The sequence below is a fragment of the Vipera berus genome (assembly GCF_964194415.1).
Source record: "Vipera berus genome assembly, chromosome: W".
Taxonomy (NCBI): Eukaryota; Metazoa; Chordata; class Lepidosauria; order Squamata; family Viperidae; genus Vipera; species Vipera berus.
The window spans coordinates 24,802,800-24,822,279 of NC_138210.1; the positions used below are offsets into that span (position 1 = coordinate 24,802,800).

Consider the following 19,480-nt stretch of genomic DNA (forward strand, 5'->3'; position numbering starts at 1 on the left):
GTCCTGGGGATAAGTCTAAAGTTGGCATTCCTGTGGCTGAAGTGCCCAAGATACGCTTCATAAAGTAAAATATGTGGTGTGTCTGAAATGACTCAGAATCATAGTTAAAAAGGTAGTTCATAATTTTGCAAGGATTTTGACAACTAGAGAATTAATTGCTTCAAACCTGTGGATAAAATGAAGTTTTCCAGTTTAGTTTGCTGCAGTGAGGTCTTGTGGTGAATCACTTTATGGACAAGAAATTCTTGTGTTATCTTACTACTGTTTAAAAAACAAAAACCAACACACATGCACTTCCATGAATTTTTGTCCTGCAGAATTGTTGAGAATGGACAAGAAAGAGTAGAAGTTGAAGAAGATGGCCTGTTAAAGTCTTTAACAATAAATGGTAAGGAGCAGCTGCTACCCTTGGATAACAAGTAATTCATCACATGCATTTAACAGAAATTTTAAGCTATAAAAAAGCACCCTTTGCGGATTAACAGGAACATATATGAAGATTTCAGACGAACTCTTTCATTATACTATCTGTAATCTGAAGTATTTATAAATGGCTCATCAGAGCTCATATGTCAGACTTTTTGCATTTAATTGCCAGGACCAGATGAATAGGACCACTTTTTGTCCTTAAAATTGTTATAGATTTCTATATGCACTTTGCTTTATATTGAAAATGATTCTCGATGAACACCCTACTTTAGTGTTAGGGATGAATTGTACACTAATGTTAGCATGAATCTTGTTTTTTGCTTTTTTTTAAAGGTGTTGACGTGAGCCAATTAATACTTTACTGTGAAGTTTACATTTCTGAGGCAAATTTAATTACAAGCGTTCAGCATTTAATAGTGAAAAATGTTAATATGTTACTGATGGTGCATTTCTGGTTTAAGCAAATTAAGTGCTTTCTAGTTTGCATGATTGCTGGCAATTTAGTACACTTTGACATAAATGTATAATGTTTAAGCCTAAGCTAACAAGTTAAAACTACTCAGCTTAGGTATTTTGTCATTTTTGCTAAAAGGTTAAAAATGAATAAATGCTGATTGTGGTGCATTCATTTTTGGGTAATAGTTTTACTGTATGTGTGCCTACACTGCATTCAGAAAGTATTCAGACCCCCTTTACTTTTGTCAATTTTGCCTGATTCTACAGTTGTTGAAATTCATGGTAGCAAACATCCCTAATGCGTCTTCCTCCTCCTATTTTCTGTGACTATCTGGCCTCCAGAAACAACCAGGCTGCTACATTTTATAGTATCTGAAATTTTTGAATGTTCTTCAAATTCAGCCTGCTGCAGTTGCCTCTTTTCAGTGCAATCTAAGACTTGTAGCTAATACAGCAGTCTTAGCTAGTTGTAAAAGGCATTCCTAACAAAACCAAGTGAACTTTCTGTTAGTCTTCGGTTCAGGCTATTTCAAAATCACAGTGACACAGACTTCATAGGGAATGAATCCCTTAAAAAAAGATCACACAAATCTACCCAAGCCTGATGACCTCTGTCTATAGAACCTAATAATCTTGATGATTTTAATTTCTATATCCTTGCCCACTCCCAAACAGTTGCTAGAGTTCTTCTTAAATTCTACAGCCTATCTGGGATTATTAGGTGAAAATGAAAGGTACAGTTATACAGTGCATTCAGTATGTATTCAGACTCCCTTCACTTTTGTCAATTTTGTTATTGCTGCAGCCTGATTCTACAGTTGTTGAAATTCAATTTTTTTCTCATTAATCTACACTCACTACCCCATAAAGACAAAGTGAAAACAGAATTTTAGAAATTTAATTTAATTTAATTTATTAATATTTCTATACCGCCCTTCTCCCGAAGGACTCAGGGCGGTGTACAGGGCAAGAATAAAACACAGAGTTACAAAAATTAAAAGGTAATTAAATACATGCCCATAAAAACAGTTGATACATAATAAAACCCCAATAATAATAATAAAATACCCCACCAATCCCCCCTCAGGCCAGGCCGGCTTGTTCGAACAGGTATGTTTTCAGATCACGGCGAAAGGAGCGAAGATCGGGCGCTGTCCGGAGCTCAACCGGTAATTGGTTCCATAGCTCCGGGGCGCCCACAGAGAAAGATCTCCCCCTGGGGGCCACCAATCGACATTCTCTGACCGGTGGCACCCTGAGGAGGCCCTCTCTGTGGGAACGCACAGGGCGGAGGGAAGTTGATGCCGGCAGCAGGTGTTCCCTAAGGTACTCCGGACCCCTGCCATGTAGGGCTTTAAACACCATTACTAGTACCTTGAATCTCACCCGGAAGACAACTGGTAACCAATGCAGCTCACGGAGCAGAGGTGTAACGTGGGAGTATCGGGAGACTCCCAACACAACTCTCGCGGCTGCATTCTGTACCAGTTGGAGCCTCCGGGTGGTCCTCAAGGGCAGCCCCATGTAGAGAGCGTTGCAGTAGTCCAGACGAGAGGTCACGAGCGCGTGAGTGACCGTGCATAAATCATCCCGGCTTAGATAGGGCCGCAACTGGCGCACCAGGCGAACCTGGGCGAAAGCCCCCCTAGTCACAGCTCCTATATGGTCTTCCAAAGTGAGCCGTGAATCTAGGAGGACTCCCAAGTTGCGAGCCCTATCTACAGGGGGTAATAGTTCACCCCCCATAGCAAGAGGTGGAATGTCCGAATAAACCCGGGATGAAGGTATGCAAAGCCACTCAGTCTTGTCGGGGTTGAGTTGAAGTCTGTTCCTCCCCATCCAGACCCGAACCGCCTCCAGGCAACGGGACATCACGTTGAGGGCATCACTGGGGTGGTTTGGGGTCGAAAGGAAAAGCTGGGTATCATCGGCGTACTGATGATACCCAACTCCAAAGCCACGAATGATCTCACCCAGCGGTTTCATGTAGATGTTGAACAGGAGAGGCGAGAGGACCGACCCCTGAGGAACTCCACAAACGAGAGACCTCGCGGTCGACCTCTGCCCTCCTGTCAACACCGACAGCGAACGTCCCTGGAGATAGGAGGAGAACCACTGTAAGACCGTGCCTCCCACTCATAATCCCCTGAGACGCCGCAGCAGGATACCATGGTCGATGGTATCGAAAGCCGCTGAGAGGTCTAATAGGACTAGAACAGAGGAATGTCCCCTGTCCCGAGCCCTCCAGAGATCATTCACCAGCGCGACCAATGCCGTCTCCGTGCTGTACCCGGGCCTGAAATGTCTGTAAAGTTATTTTAAAAAACCTGAAATATAACATTGGCATAAGTATTCAGACCCTTCACTCAGTACTTGGTTGAAGCATCTTTGGCAGCAATTACAGCCTCGAGTCTGGGGTATGACGCGACAAGCTTTGCACACCTGGATTGGGGAATTTTCTGCCATTCTTCCTTGCAAATCCTCTTAAGCTCAGTCAGGTAGGATGGCGACTGTCGGCCGACAGCCATTTTCAGGTCCCTCCAGAGATGTTCAATAGGGTTCAAGTCAGGGCTCTGGCTGGGCCACTCTAGAACATTCACAGAGTTGTCCCTTTGCCACTCCTGTGTTGACTTGGCTGTGTGCTTAAGGATTGTTGTCATGTTGGAAATTGAACCTTCAGCCCAGTCTGAGGTCTTGAGTGCTGTGGAACAGGTTTCATTGAGGATATCCATGTACTTTGCTCCATTCAGCTTTCCCTCAACCCTGACCAGTCTCCCAGTCGCTGCTGCTGAAAAGCAACCCCAGAACATGATGCTGCCACCACCATGCATCACTGTTGGGATGTTATGTGATGAGCGGTGCCTGGTTTCCTTCAGACATAACATTTAGAATTGAGGCCAAAAAGTTCAATCTTGGTTTCATCAGACAAGAGAATCTTGTTCTTCACAGTCTGAGAGTCCTTCAGGTGTTTTTTTGCAAACTCGAAGCGGACTTTTGTGTGTTTTGCACTGAGGAGAGGCTTCTGTCTAGCTCTAGCCACTCTGCCATAAAGCCCAGATTGGTGGAGGGCTGCAATGATGGTTGTCCTTCTGGAACTCTCATCTCTCATCTCCACACAGGATCTCTGGAGCTCAGTCAGAGTGAACATCAGGGTCTTGGTCATCTTTCTTACTAAGACCATTCTCCCCTGATTGCTCAGTTTGACCGGGCGACCAGCCCTTGGAAGAGTCCTGGTTGTGCCAAACGTCTTCCATTTGAGAATTATGGAGGCCATTGTGCTCTTAGGAACCTTCAGTGCAGCAGAAATTATAGTGTAGCCTTCCCCAGATCTGTGCCTTGTAATAATCCTGTCTCTGAGCTCTGTAGGCAGTTCCTTTGACCTCATGGCTTTTGCTGTGCTACAGTATGCATTGTCAGCTGTGAGGCCTTCTATAGAGAGGTGTGTGCCTTTCCAAATCATGTCCAATCAATTTAATTTACCACAGGTTGACTCCAAGGTGTAGAAATATGTCAGCAACAATTAAGAGAAATGGGAGGCTCCTGAGCTAAATTTCAAGTGTTGTTACAAAGGGTCTAAATACTTATGCCAATGTGATATTTCAGTTTTTTCTTTTTAATAAATTTACAGACATTTCTAAAATTCTGTTTTCACTTTGTCATTATGGGGTACTGAGTGTAGATTATTAAGAAAAAATGAATTTCAACAACTGTAGAATCAGGCTGGAGCAAAACAAAATTGACAAAAGTGAAGGGGGTCTGTCTGAATACTTTCTGAATGCACTGTACAGTATGTAACTTGAAGGATACTATGTTTTGCTTTTAGCTCTTTCTTCCTGTGAGCTTTTCCTTTGCAAACATTCTTTATACAAAAACTGGATGCCGCTTAAGTGTCAGAAACAACATTCTGAACTAACACAAATGTAATTTCTTTAAATAGGATAAGAGAATAACTTTAACATGTCAGTGGTAAAATTAATTTTTAGGACTGATAGCATTCTTAAATATAGATTCATTACAGGTAGTCCTCAACTTACAACTGTTTGTTTAGCAACTGTTCAAATATTGTAAGCTGCCCAGAGTTACCCTGTGGTAAGATAAGCAGCCAATAAATTTTACAAATGAATGAATGAATGATAAAATTGCAGTGGCCTTGAAAAAAGTGATGACTGTCACAGCATCCCCTTGGTCACGTGATCAAAATTTGGGCACTTGGCAACTGGCACATATTTACAATGTTTGCAGTGTCTTGGGGTCATGTGATCACCATTGATGTGACCTTCCCAGCTGGCTTCCAACAAGCAAAGTCAATGAGGGAAGCTGGATTCGTTTAAGGATTGCATGATTCACTTAACATCTGCAGTGATTTGCTCAACAACTGGTAAAAAAGGTCAAAAAATTGGGCGCAACTAACTTAAAAACCACCTTGCTTAGCAACAGAAATTCTGGTCCCTGTTGTGGTCATAAGTCAAGGACTACCTGTACTGTATTTAAATACAGTTTTAACACAGTGGTCTTAAAAACAATTTTTAAAGTACTATTGAATTTTGGATGAATATTCATTTGCTTTTCATTTTATCTGAAGCAATGGATAACAGCAAAAGGACTTTAGTTTTCCCATATTTACATTTTGTTAAGCCACCCAGGCAACTTTATAGGGCTTGCCCATTTCCTAAGGAATTCCATAAGAAACTGACTTTATTTTAGAAAACAGTCTTCCCTTTAAGAAATGAGACATTTGTTTACAAAATAGGAAGCTTTTAGCAGGCATATTGCTATAATGAAGTCTCAGAAAACTAAAAAATACTAACAATAGTATTTACAGGTATCATGTTGCCTATCCTCTAAATTCTTTTTTTTGGAGGTAAGTGCGCAACAGATTTCTACAGTATAGGTTTTGGGTGTTAGGAACCTGATTTGAAATTGAGTTTTAAGCTGGCTATTACTGAATATTTGTTAAGAGTATTACTGAGATTTTCAATAGAAGTTTCAGAAAAGCTGCAGAGATCAACTTTAGCAAGATGTACAGGTGAAACTCGAAAAATTAGAATATCGTGCAAAAGTTCATTTATTTCAGTAATGCAACATAAAAGGGGAAACTAATATATGAGATAGACTCATTACATGCAAAGCAAGATAGTTCAAGCCGTGATTTGTCATAATTGTGATGATTATGGCTTACAGCTCATGAAAACCCCAAATCCACAATCTCAGAAAATTAGAATATTGTGAAAAGGTGCAATATTCTAGGCTCAAAGTGTCCCACTCTAATCAGCTAATTAAGCCATAACACCTACAAAGGGTTCCTGAGCCTTTAAATGGTCTCAGTCTGGTTCAGTAGGAATCACAATCATGGGGAAGACTGCTGACCTGACAGTTGTGCAGAAAACCATCATTGACACCCTCCATAAGGAGGGAAAGCCTCAAAAGGTAATTGCAAAAGAAGTTGGATGTTCCCAAAGTGCTGTATCAAAGCACATTAATAGAAAGTTATGTGGAAGGGAAAAGTGTGGAAGAAAAAAGTGCACAAGCAGCAGGGATGACCGCAGCCTGGAGAGGATTGTCAGGAAAAGGCCATTCAAAAGTGTTGGGGACTTTCACAAGGAGTGGACTGAGGCTGGAGTCAGTGCATCAAGAGCCACCACACACAGACGGATCCTGGACATGGGCTTCAAATGTCGTATTCCTCTTGTCAAGCCGCTCCTGATCAACAAACAACATCAGAAGCGTCTTACCTGGGCTAAAGAAAAACAGGCCTGGTCTGTTGCTCAGTGGTCCAAAGTCCTCTTTTCTGATGAGAGCAACTTTTGCATCTCATTTGGAAACCAAGGACCCAGAGTCTGGAGGAAGAATGGAGAGGCACACACTGCAAGACGCTTGAAGTCCATTGTGAAGTTTCCACAGTCTGTGTTGATTTGGGGAGCCATGTCATCTGCTGGTGTTGGTCCACTGTGCTTCATTAAGTCCAGGGTCAACGCAGCCGTCTACCAGGAGATTTTGGAGCACTTCATGCTTCCTTCCGCAGATGAGCTTTATGGGGATGCTGACTTCATTTTCCAGCAGGACTTGGCACCTGCCCACACTGCCAAAAGCACCAAAACCTGGTTCAATGACCGTGGGATTACTGTGCTTGATTGGCCAGCAAACTCGCCTGACCTGAACCCCATAGAGAATCTATGGGGCATTGCCAAGAGAAAGATGAGAGACATGAGACCGAACAATGCAGAAGAGCTGAAGGCCGCTATTGAAGCATCCTGGTCTTCCATAACACCTCAGCAGTGCCACAGGCTGATAGCTTCCATGCCACGCCGCATTGAGGCAGTAATTGCTGCAGAAGGGGCCCAAACCAAGTACTGAGTACATATGCATGCTTATACTTTTCAGAGGTCCAATATTGTTCTATGTACACTCCTTGTTTTATTGATTGCATGTAATATTCTAATTTTCTGAGATTGTGGATTTGGGGTTTTCATGAGCTGTACACCATAATCATCACAATTATGACAAATCATGGCTTGAACTATCTTGCTTTGCATGTAATGAGTCTATCTCATATATTAGTTTCCCCTTTTAAGTTGCATTACTGAAATAAATGAACTTTTGCACGATATTCTAATTTTTCGAGTTTCACCTGTAGAGCTTGCTACATTTAGTTCTGATACTCAGTTCTACTATTCCTTTGTCTAAATTGTGAACAAAGTGCAGTTTTTATATTGAGTGAGTTGCATTAACCTGTCTTCTGCCCAGTTGCTAGATTGAATTCTCTCTTTGTAACTTGGGATTGATTTCCCACAAGTTATTACTAAACATCTTTTTAAAAAGTGTTTTTTTAAAGGAAGAGCATAGACTGTTTCTGCTAGTAGTATAATAGAAAAATCTTTCATTGTTGAGAATTGTTGCATTCACATTTGGCCTTTGTGTATGTTTTGAGCTATTGTGCTCAAATGTACTGTATGTCTGGAGTATTTATGTTAGCTGACTTATTTGCAGCTTTCCTTAAACTCTTTTATGTTTTGTAACTAAACAAGATGTTTAACTTCAGTTTCTTCATCTGTAAAATAATTTTACTAATTTTAAAACTATTAATGAGTTTAATAAAATGTATCATGTTATATAAGATTATGATAAAAAACCCCTTGATTTAATATATTTATCGCAGTTGTTCCCAAGCAGAGTAATATCCTACGAAATATTCATGTTGCTTTTAATTAAGGATAGTTCAAACTATTAGACTTCAGCTCCAGAAGTCTGGACAATTGCTAGATACTCTGTTTCCCTGAAAATAAGACCGGGTCTTATATTTATTTTTGGTCCAAAAGACCCATTAGGGCTTATTTTCAAGGAATGTCTTATTTTTCCATGTATGGGAGGTGGTGAACATGTGTGGGCTGAAGGTGTCCGACAGCTGCAGCCGGCTGAGCCCTTGGCTGGTGCACTCTGTGGCTACAAAGCCCATGCAATGCAGGTGAGTGGGAGCGCTGCTACCGCTGGGCTGGCCCCCGCCGGATGCGCCACACAGTCTCCCGCCCACTCCATCCCATCTGGTTGCTCACAGCTGCAATGGGGCAGGAGGCCATGCAGCACGCGATTGCTGCTACCACGAGGTGAGGTGAGGCAGGTGGGGGGGTGGAGCTGTACCCCACACCCACGCACCTCAGGGCCCCCGCACCCAGGCCACCTGCCTCGCTTCACCTTGTGGCAGCAGCACTGGTGTGCTATGTTGCTACCTGCCCTGTTGTGGCTGCAAGCAGCCAGACAGTGGGACGGAGTGGGTGGGTGGCCACGCGGGTTCCTGCTCAACGGGGCTGCTGCTAGTGCCGCCGTGAGACAAAGCAGATGGGGTGGGCTGGCTGCGGGGGCCCTGAGGTGCGCGGGTACAGGGCACTTGGGGCAGCTCCACCCACCTGCCACCTGCCTCGCCTCACCTTGTGCTGGCACTGGCGCACTGCGCAGCCCCCTGCCCCATTGCAGCCATGAGCAACCAGACGGTGGGACAGAGTGGGTGGCCGGCCGGTTGCAAGTGCTCTTAACTGGGCCTTATTTTGGGGTAGGGCTTATATTAGGTGCACGCTAAAAAAATACTAGGGCTTATTTTCTGGTTGTGTCATGCCTCTGCTGGAGCCTGAATCTGCTGAGGAAAATGAGCTGGAACTGGAGCCTATGGAGGTCGAGGGAGAGGTGTCTGTGGCTTCAGAGGAATGTGGGGAAGGGCAGGCCGAGGCAGGCCATGGCCTTTCAGGATTGGGACAGGATGAACATGAGAAACAGAGCTCAGGCAATGAACAAGGGCCACCCCCTCCTGATCCTAGAGCACAGAGAGTGAAGAGAAGGAGGGAACAACACAGGCAGGCTCAACTACTCGGGAGGAGAGCGCCCCGTCCCTCTCCACAAGGCACACCTGGAGACTGAGACTTAAGGAGACGCTGTTACTGTTCTAATCTGTGTGTGAGTTGAAATCTGAAGGAGGATGGCTTGTTCCATACACACACTCTCCCTGTCTGAAGAGTTAAAAACTTGTGAAACTACTTGCAGCCAGAGGCTGCTGAAGGTGTGTGTGTCTTACTTTGTTCTGTGGCTTGCCAGAAATGTGGGAGCACTTGGGGAATATTGGAGAAAATAAAGGGCAGTTTGAACTGCCAGTTGACTGTTTTGCCTCTGTGCTGTGCCCTGGGTCATCACAGATTGGGTCTTATTTTCAGGGAAACATGGTAGAAGCAAAGAAATACTATATAGAAAAACTGGTCCTTTGCTGTCATCTACTTGTCTGGATTTTTGCAGGCCAAATCTGGTAGCTTTACAGGTGTTGAACAGACGTCTTAAATGAGTAGAAATTCTTATTAGAACCTTTTACGGCACCTTTCATTTTTGTGTTTCCTTTTTTCCACTTTTTCTTGTAATCTGAAACTATCATGACAGTTGGAAACTGCTGAAGACAGATAGTCCTCAACTTACAACCATTTGTTTAGTGACCAAAGTTACAATGGCACTGAAAAAAGTGACTTATGACCATTTTTCACATGACCCTTGCAGCTTCCCCATGGTCAAATGATCAAAATTCAGGCACTTGGCAACTGGCATGTATTTATGACTATTGCAATGTCATAGGGTCATGTGATCACCTTTTGCGACTTTCTGACAAGCAAAGTCAATGGTGAAGCCAGATTCACTTAACAGCTGTGCTACTAACATAACTGCAGTGATTCACTTAAAAGTCATGGCAAGAAAAGTCATAAAATGGGGCAAAACTCACTTAACAACTGTCTTGCTTAGCAATGGAAATGTTGAGCTCAGTTGTGGTCTTAAGTCGAGGACTACCTGTATTTGATTGATTGATGGATGGATGGAAGTAGCCACCTATCCCACACAAGTGTCTCACACAGAAAAAAAAACCCAACATAAAACCCCACTAACAGACAAAAGCACATCTATAACAGCAGAATTCATCTACCATCTGACCCAAATGCTTGGGGAAATTGCTAGATATTCAGTGCCTTCCAAAAGGCTGACTTGGGTTGAGACCCCTGTATTTACTTACTATAGCTGCCCATTTCAGATAAGTGACTCAGGGCAGTGAACAATAATAAAACAATTAAAATATAGTGCAAAAGTAAATATGAACATGAATTTGGCCAAACTGTCAGGCGCCAGGGAAATCAGGAGATGAGTCTCTTACTCATTCCTGAAAGAGTACAGCTGGATGTACAATAAATGGATGCTCTCAAGTAGGACAAAATAGTAAGTTTTCTGGCCTCTCTAGATAACCTGAATAGACTAGTCTTGCAAATTGCACAAGTTATAAAGAAATGAGTTTGCGGTTCTTAACTGTTTTTCCTGATCCTGCAAAATGTTTCAAGGGTGAGAATGTGTTGAGGACAGATGGTGCAAGCTAAGACTTGGTTGCTTATCAGCTGGTATCTGGGTTCAGCAAAAATATGGGTTTTCAGACAACATGACATCTGCAGTCTGTACAATGTCTGCTAGATCAAGGAAGAGTTCCACATTCACTGGGGATACATTATTGTTTCAAATTATGAAAGTTCCCTGAAGAATACCACTTCTTCCAGAGGAAGCAAAATTAGTAAATTGTGCAAAACCTCTCAGCCCTCTGTGGTTTGGGAAGGTGTCAGAAACATCAGATTGTTGGTTTTGCAGGAGGCTTCTTACTAGTACTTCACATGAAACACTTGGGCAAGTATAATTCTTTTAAACTTTTGGAGCAATAATTAGGGATATAAAGGCAATTCAGGTATTCATGTAGGATGATTGAAAATAATTGGGACTGAGAAAGCATTTCAAAGTAATTTTACTTGAAAGCTGATGACTAAATAAATATGACTTAAGCCAAAATAAAGTATTGGCTTATTTGCTCCTGTGTTAAAGAACTAAGTTCCGACATAGTCTGTATCATGTCCTATTTGTTTTTTCCTTAGTATAGAGCATGGTAAGAGCCAGTTTCATGCAGTGGTTAAGGTATCAGGCTAGAAACAGGGTTCTAGTCCCTGGAGACTTGTAGTCCTGCCTTAGGCATAAAGCCAGCTGGTTGAGTTTGGGTCCACTTACTTTCTCATAGCCCCTTTGAGGCAATGGCAAACCACTTCTCAAAAGCCTTGCCAAGAAAACTGCATGGACTTGTCCAGGCAGTCTCCAAGAATGGGAAATGATTGAACAGAAGAGGAAAAAAATAAAGCACGGCAAATTTAGCCATTTCTTTTATATATTGCTAAATATATGACAAGTTAAATAGAGTTTGCTTGCCTTTTGTTCTATGGTCATATTTTTAGACAATATTTTAGTTTTTTGCGTATTTATCTTAAATCCAGAAACATTATTATCTCCATCAAATCTACAACTGAGTAAGTCAGTTGACTTAATGCAGGGGTCGGCAACCTGAAAAAGGAAAAGAGCCACTGGGAACCGGTTCCATCACACACACAAAAAAGTGGGAGCCGCGTGCGTGTGTCCATGCACGCGCATGCACAAAAAACGTTTTGCGCATGTGCAAAATGTTTTTTCTTGCGCATGCACGGACGCCCGCGGTTGGCACTTTTTTTTGTGTGTGATGGAACCGGTTCCCAGTGGCAGCGGCGCAGCTTGTTCGGAAAGCTGCCGCAGCCCGTTTGCAGAGCTGCCGCCTTCGGTAGCCTGCAAACGTGCCGCGGCAGCTTTCCCAAAGAGCGGCGCCGCTGCCCGTTCGCACGGAGGTGCGCGCGCATCTCCGCTCATGCGGAGAGGTGCGCGCGCACCTCTCAGAACACGCAGCAGCACCGCTTGTTCGGAAAGCTGCCGCGGCCCGTTTGCAGAGCTGCCGCCTTCGGCAGCCTGCAAATGTGCCGCGGCAGCTTTCCCAAAGAGATGTGGTGGTTTACTTTACAAAGAGATCAATCAGAAATGTGATTATCCAAGCCTTTTATAACAATAGATTTAAAGTTGCTGAGCAAGAAGTTTTAATTCTGAAAGAGATTCCTCCAAGAATTTTAAGGAGAAGAAAAGAATTTGCTTTTTTGGCAGATGAATTAAAGAAATGGCAGCTTCAGTTTAGATGGGAGATTCCAGTAGGCTTGGTGGTGAATTATGCTGGCACGAGATATCGTCTTAATACAGTTTTGAAGGCATGAGATTTTTATTCTAACATATTGAAGGCAGGTTCTCCGCCATCTTCAGAATTTAAAGGAAGGAAGGACGAAGGAGAGCGTCAGACTCGAGTGGAGAGTATACCAGGAGCTGAAGGAGTTACTTTGCAGAAGGATAAAGAATCTCAGCAAATTTCAGAAGTTGAGCAGTCCCAGATGCCATCAGAAGAGGTTAGAGAACAAAGAATGACACGGGCTGCAATAATACGAATGAGACAAGAACAAGAACAACAGAAAGCTACAATCATATCTCAAGAACCTACTTTTGCGCTCCGAAAGCTTCAGGTCGCAAAAGATGGCGACAAAGTTTGTAACCTGGAATGTTAATGGATTAAATTCCCCGCACAAGAGAAAGAAAGTATTTCAGTATTTGAAACAATTTAAAAATGATGTTATTTGTTTACAGAAAACACACATTCGAGCAGCTGATCAAAAATATTTGATAAACTTTAGATTGGGTACACAGTTTAGTGCGTCTGCTCCAGATAAGAAAAATGGAGTAGTTATTTACGTGAAGAAGAATTTAACAGCTAATTTAATTGAAACAGACAAACAAGGAAGATATGTTATAATTGAATTGTTAATAGAAGGCAAGAAAATACTTTTGGTTGGATTATATGCTCCTAATCAACAGCAAGGAGAATTTTATAAACTTTTACATAGCAAGATAATTCAATGGGATTATAAATCGTGTATTTTGATGGGAGATTGGAATGGTGTCCTGGATGCACAAAAAGACAAAAAAAGTCTTTTCAGAAGTATACCAAATCATGCTAGATTGCCTAAATCTTTTTTTGAGATGAAAGATGACTTGGAATTGAGAGATGTTTGGAGAGAAAGAAATTTGGAAGAAAAAGATTTTACCTTTTTTCCGATAGACACCAATCCTTTTCTAGGATTGATTTTGTATTAACTACTAATGATTTTTTTTCTAGGATTAAGAAGATTAAGATATGTCCAAGAACTCTATCAGATCATAGTCCAGTATGACTGGAACTGGAAAAAGAGAGTGGAGATAGGAGGTCTGGGAGACTGAATTAAAATTTGTTCAGATATCAAGAAAATGTGGAAGAATGTAAAAAACAGATGAAAGAATTTTTTAATATAAATATGCATAAGGGTACTTCTATTGAAATGGTTTGGGATGCAAGCAAAGCTTATATGAGAGGAGTGTTAATATATTTGAATAATAAACATAGGCGTAAACTGGAATATAAGCGAAAAGAGTTAGAGGAGGAAATTAAGAGGAAAGAGAAGGCTCTAATTTTGAATCCATCTGATAAGATTAAAGAGGCAATTATTTTGTTAAGAGGTCAGTTTAATATGTTGATGGCAGATCAAGTGGCAACCAATTTACGGTATGTTAAACATAATACTTTTTGTAATGCTAATAAGCCGGGTAGATGGTTAGCTTACTTGTTAAGGAAGAAACAAAGGTCATGTAATATAGATAGAATAGATTACAAGGGTAAAGAGGTGTTTCAGCAGAATCTTATTAAAAAGGCCTTTGTTGAATTTTATTCTAAGTTATACGTTAGGGATAAGATTCAAGATGTAGATATAGATAGATATTTACAAGAAGTTAATATCCCTGTTCTTACACAAGAGCAAAGGGAAGGGATGAATCAACTGATAAATGATGAAGAAATTATTTTAGCAATTAAACAATTAAAGGTGGGGAAAGCACCAGGAACAGATGGCTTGACTGCCGTTTACTATAAAGATTTACAGTTAGAAATGGTGGAATCTTTAAAAGAATTATTTAGAACAATTCAATCTGGAGGAGAAGTGCCTCCATCATGGAAAACAGCTTTTATATCGCTGATTCCGAAGGAAGATCAAGATCTTACCCAAACCAAAAATTATAGGCCAATATTGCTTTTAAATACTGATTATAAGATATTTGCAAAAATTTTAGCAAATAGATTAATGAAGGTGATGCAGCAAATGATTCATAGTGACCAAACAGGATTTATAAGTGGTAGACAAATGAAGAATAATGTGAGACATATTGTAGATTTATTGGAATTTTTGGAAAGAAATAACCAGGTCTCTGCAGTGCTGATTTTTTTGATGCAGAAAAAGCTTTTGATCAATTGGACTGGCAATTTTTATTTAAAGTACTGGAGAAAATGGAGTTTGGGGATAATTTTTACAACCTATTAGGGCAATATATCAGAAGCAAACAGCTCAAATAATAATGGTAGTTTGACAGAAACATGTAATATTGAAAAGGGTACAAGACAGGGGTGTCCGTTGTCACCTTTGTTGTATGTTTTAACATTGGAAATATTATTAAGATACGAGATTCAAATAAAATTAAAGGAATTAAAATAAGAGATCAAGATTATAGATTGAGAGCGTTTGCGGATGACTTGGTTATTACATTAAGTCACGGGTCGGCAACCCGCGGCTCTGGAGCCGCATGCGGCTCTTTGAGCCGTCTCCTGCGGCTCCCAGCCGCCCGGTGCGCGTGCACCTCTTCGAACGGGCAGTGGTGCGCGCGCACCTCTCCAAATGGAGAGTGGCACCGCCCATTTGGAGAGGTGGGTGCGCACCTCTCCGAATGGGCGGAGGTGTGCGCGCACCTCCGCCCAAACAGGCAGTGGCGCCGCTCATTGGGAAAGCTGCCGCAGCCCGTTTGCAGAGCTGCCGCCTTTGGCAACCTGCAAACGTGCCGCGGCAGCTTTCCCAAAGAGAAGCGCCGTTGCCTGTTCGCGCGGATGTGCGCGCGCACCTCTCCAAAGGTTTGGAGAGGTGCGCGCGCACCTCCGCTCGTTCGGAGAGGTGCGTGTGCACCTCTTGGAACGGGCAGCGGCGCCGCTTGTTCGGAAAGCTGCCGCGGCCCGTTTGCAGGCTGCCGCCTTCCTCTGAAGGCGGAGAGGTATTTCGATAACTGATGGAAATTTGGTAAAACAAATTAGAGATCAAGGTCAAGCACATATAAGAAGGATATATAATGCACTGATAGAAATTGACTCAGAAACGGAACTTGTTAAAGATTGTATGATAAAGTGCGCCCAGAATTTTCAGGAGGTTATAACAATGAATACTTGGGAAAAGATATGGGTCAGAAATGTAAAATTTACACAGGCTCAAAATTTAAGAGAATTTTTATAAAATGTTTTATAGATGGCATTTAGATCCTAAAAAATTAGCAAGTATGTATCCGAACTGCCAGCCCAAATGTTGGAGGTGTGGTTGTGAGGATGCAACATATTATCATATATGGTGGACTTGTAAAAAAGTTAAAGCTTTTTGGATTAAAATTTGGTGGAATATGCAGAAGATTCAGCTTGCCTGCTGCCTGCCAGGGAGGCCTTCCGCCCTTGCAGAGAAAAACAAATGGACGGAATATGCCTCTCACACATGGGCAGCGCAACGCCGAGACAGGGCAGCAGGTGGGATGCGCTTCTTGTGCGTGGGTAGTGACAACACCGCAGTCATGCAGAACAGATGCACTCCAACCTGACCGATTGGCCATGCCCATGGGAGACCAGACCTGGGTCTGGAGACACAACCTGTCATGACACCATGGTCAATGGCTGTGTTCTGTTCCAGCCTACGACCGGCCCTGTTGGAATGTCAGGGACAACCCCTTTTTTATATTCAATAGGCTGGAATTAAGCCAACCAAATTTATTTGCAAAAACTAAACGAAACAGTTCAAAACAGAGTTAAACAAATACAGACCGAGACTATATCAGAAACTCTTCAAACGGTTACCTTCGGCAACCAGCACCTCCCACACATTCCCCTTTTAAACAGCAGTCTCAAGGCGTGGCTTCTCTTTGCCTTCTCCCGTGGTGCCTCATTGCTTTTCTTTGTTCACTTCTGCTTGTCTGCCTCCTGCTTTGAGCGTCCCTGAACAAAGCCAGCTGTGGATCGTCTTCTTCCAATGTTTCAGGCTCACACAGCTGGGTCTGAGGAGGAACAAGACGGGAGGGGCCTGGCTGAGAGCTCTGCGGTGCATCAGAACTTTCCTCTGCAACCAAAGGCTTTCCAAACCCCTCCTCCTCCTCCTCTTCAGAATTGTCCGACTCAGCTGCCGAAACCACAGGCTGACGCTGAATCACAACAGGCTGCTTCCCATGAAGGGAAATGCTGAAGGGGGCACAGCGAGTTGTCCCATGGCAAGTTTACCATGACAATTTGTTCCGCGCTGAGATGGTGGTGCCAAGGTGGCCATGGCAACAGGGCTGTGGCAAGATGGCGTCGAGAGGTCTTAAACCCCCCTTTCCATTGTCAAGAGCAACCCCACTAATACTGCAGCCATCACCATCACCAGTAAAATGGTTAAATAAAAACCCTCTGTTTCTCTGCATGGCAGTTTCTTGCACTTCAGATGCATTAGAATTCTCTGCTAATGTTACTACATTCACTCAATGCTGAGCCACAAAGCCAGGTGAGGGGCTCTTACTATATAACTACTGGGAAATGACCAGACGGGCAAAGAGGAGGAATCAAACAAGGAGTTAGCCTTGAATTGTGCAGCCACAAGAGATCAGACTAACTCCCTGCTTGATTCCTCCTCCCTCCCTGCCTGGGCATTTCCCAACAATAACCCCCCCCTGTATAAATACTATGGTAATATACTTAATGTATATTATAATTTAGTACAGGTAGTCCTCAATTTACAATTGGGAATGGAACTTGGGAGGAGGGGAAATGATTGCCTTGGGGGATGTAGGGCAGGACAATTCATCAGAGTGGTAATGGGCATGAGAGCCAGAAGACAGGTCATTACAGGTAAAGACAGCCCCGTTGTACAATATTGGTAGCATGTTCTGACCCCTGATCTCATTCCCAATGTCAAGGTTCCGACAGACAGAGACAAATAAAGCAGAACTCTCAGGCTTGCAAGTTCCTCAAAGAACATGTTTATTGATACAAAGTATCTGTCAATGCTGCTAACATCGGATGTTCTTGCTTTGACAAAAGATGAAGAAGCAGCTATTTCATATTTAAAACTTGTGTGTTACTTTTACAGCTAGAATCAGTTGATGCTGGGGGGAGGAGGAAGAATGTCTCTCAAGGCTGTTTTGAAATAAGAGAAGATAAGAATTTGGCGGGTTGTCTAACAGAAGGGAAAACTGACCCTTCAAACTAATTGGAGAATGTGATTAATGACAGCAATGAAAGGAGGAGAATTGTGTTTATTATTATTGTGCTAAGGGGAGGGGAGGAACGCGGTGGCTCAGTGGGTTAGGACGCTGAGCTAGTCGATCAGAAGGTCAGCAGTTTGGCGGGTCGAATCCTGAGTGCCGCGTAACAGATTGAGCACCTGTTACTTGTCCCAGCTTCTGCCAACCTAGCAGTTCGAAAGCACGTAAAAATGCAAGTAGAAAAATAGGGACCACTACGGTGGGAAGGTAACAGCGTTCTGTGTGCCTTTGGCATCTAGTCATGCTGGCCACATGACCACGGAGACATCCTCGGACAAGCGCTGGCTCTTCGGCTTTGAAACAGAGATGAGCACCGGCCCCTAGAGTCAGAAACGACTAGCACGCATGTGCGGGGGAACCTTTACCTTTACCTTTAAGGGGAGGGGAATTCAGATTCCAGCTTCCAGCAAGCATTGCCGATGTTATAGGGCTCTAATAAAAGACTTTTAAGGTAAATAATGCCTCAGAGTCCTTTGAAGAGCTCATCCGTCGGAAACTTGACATCAAGCTGGAATCCGCCAACTTTACAAACTAACTAGGGGTTCCTGACCTCCCGTCGCTGTTTCCAAGTTTGCGAGACAGGCTGACAAAGACTTGGGGAAGATTCCATCATGGACGAGGGAAAATTGGCTGAAGCCAGCTCCCTGGCACCAGCAGCCACCCCACGGGGGGGAAGGACCAGCGATGAAGCCGGTAGGAAAAGAGTTTCAGCAATCCTCCCAGCTGGGAGCTAGACCCAAACAACCAGGAGAATTGGTCTGGCCATCAGAGTGGATTAAGCCCAGCAGAGACTCCAGATGCCCTGAAGCGGCCTTGCCATCCCCAAGGGCTTCAAAGGCAGAGGAAGTGGAGCAACAACAAAGAGACGACTCCTGCACATCGCATTCCCCAGACTGGTAGGGAGCTGCCAGGCCATCTGAGATTGAATACTTGGGTGAGTGGAAATACCCTCTGCAGCCCATAGCCAATCAATTGACTATCTAGCAGAAAGGTTTTAAGAGCTAGAAGTGAGGAGCGCAGAACAGCTCCTGCTGAGAGAAGCCCCCAGCCCCCCTTTCACAGAGCTAACAGCCCTCCAACCCCTGGAGTTCCCTGCTAGGGCCTCCAGTCCCACAGAGGAAGAGAAGCTAGGACCCCCGCAGCAGTGGGGAGTATGGCAACCCCCACAGAAGGAGGGGCAACAACCTCTGGGACTAAATCAGCTAATAGAGGCCTTGCAACAGCTTGGCGTGATGCAGAAGCCTGGAGAGCAACAGCTAGTTGGAGGACGACAACTCCATGGAGGCTGGTCACCACCCCCGAGCGCCAAGAAACCACTGAGGGGCCCGCAATTGATTGAGGCACCACAGCAGCAGTGGGGGCCCCGGCAGCCATTGAATCAACAATCAGGATGGGCCCAGCAGCAGTGGTGGCCCCGGCAGCCATTGAACCAACAACCAGGGTGGGGCCAGCAGCAATGGGGGCCCCAGCAACCAATGATGAGCCCACCCTTCAGAGCGGAACCTCCTCACCAGTCGAGGAGCCTGAATGTCTGCTTCCCCGACTCATGAGGCCTCTGTGACAGGGTATCCCTTCTACCGCACCAGGTACTGCAACCGGCCCTGCTGGAGCCGGGAGTCCAGTATCTCCTGCACCTCGTAATGGTCCCCTGTAACGGGCCCTGGGACTTTTGTTACAGACCTCAAGGAGGTCCCCTCTACTGATTTCAGCAGGCTAGAATGGAAGACTGGATGTATCTTCCCCAGGAACCTGGCTAGCTGTAGCCGTACGGCTACTGGGTTGACGATCTGTGTGATCCGGAATG

The 19,480-nt window shown here is 43.7% G+C and overlaps 1 protein-coding gene across 4 annotated transcripts in view; it reads left to right on the forward strand.

Annotated features, from left to right (window-relative positions):
- The window catches only part of LOC308676213 (dnaJ homolog subfamily B member 6-like), a 216,584-nt gene that overhangs the window by 173,055 nt on the left and 24,049 nt on the right, over positions 1-19,480 (forward strand). For 2 of the 4 annotated variants that reach the window (XM_081342000.1, XM_081342001.1), the window contains exon 8: positions 318-388. In XM_081342000.1, coding sequence (XP_081198126.1) covers positions 318-388 — 71 coding nt within the window. Of the gene's footprint in view, positions 1-317; positions 707-12,525; positions 12,684-13,447; positions 13,464-19,480 lie in introns of those variants that run through there. The other 2 variants (XM_081341998.1, XM_081341999.1) reach the window with 2 other exon arrangements.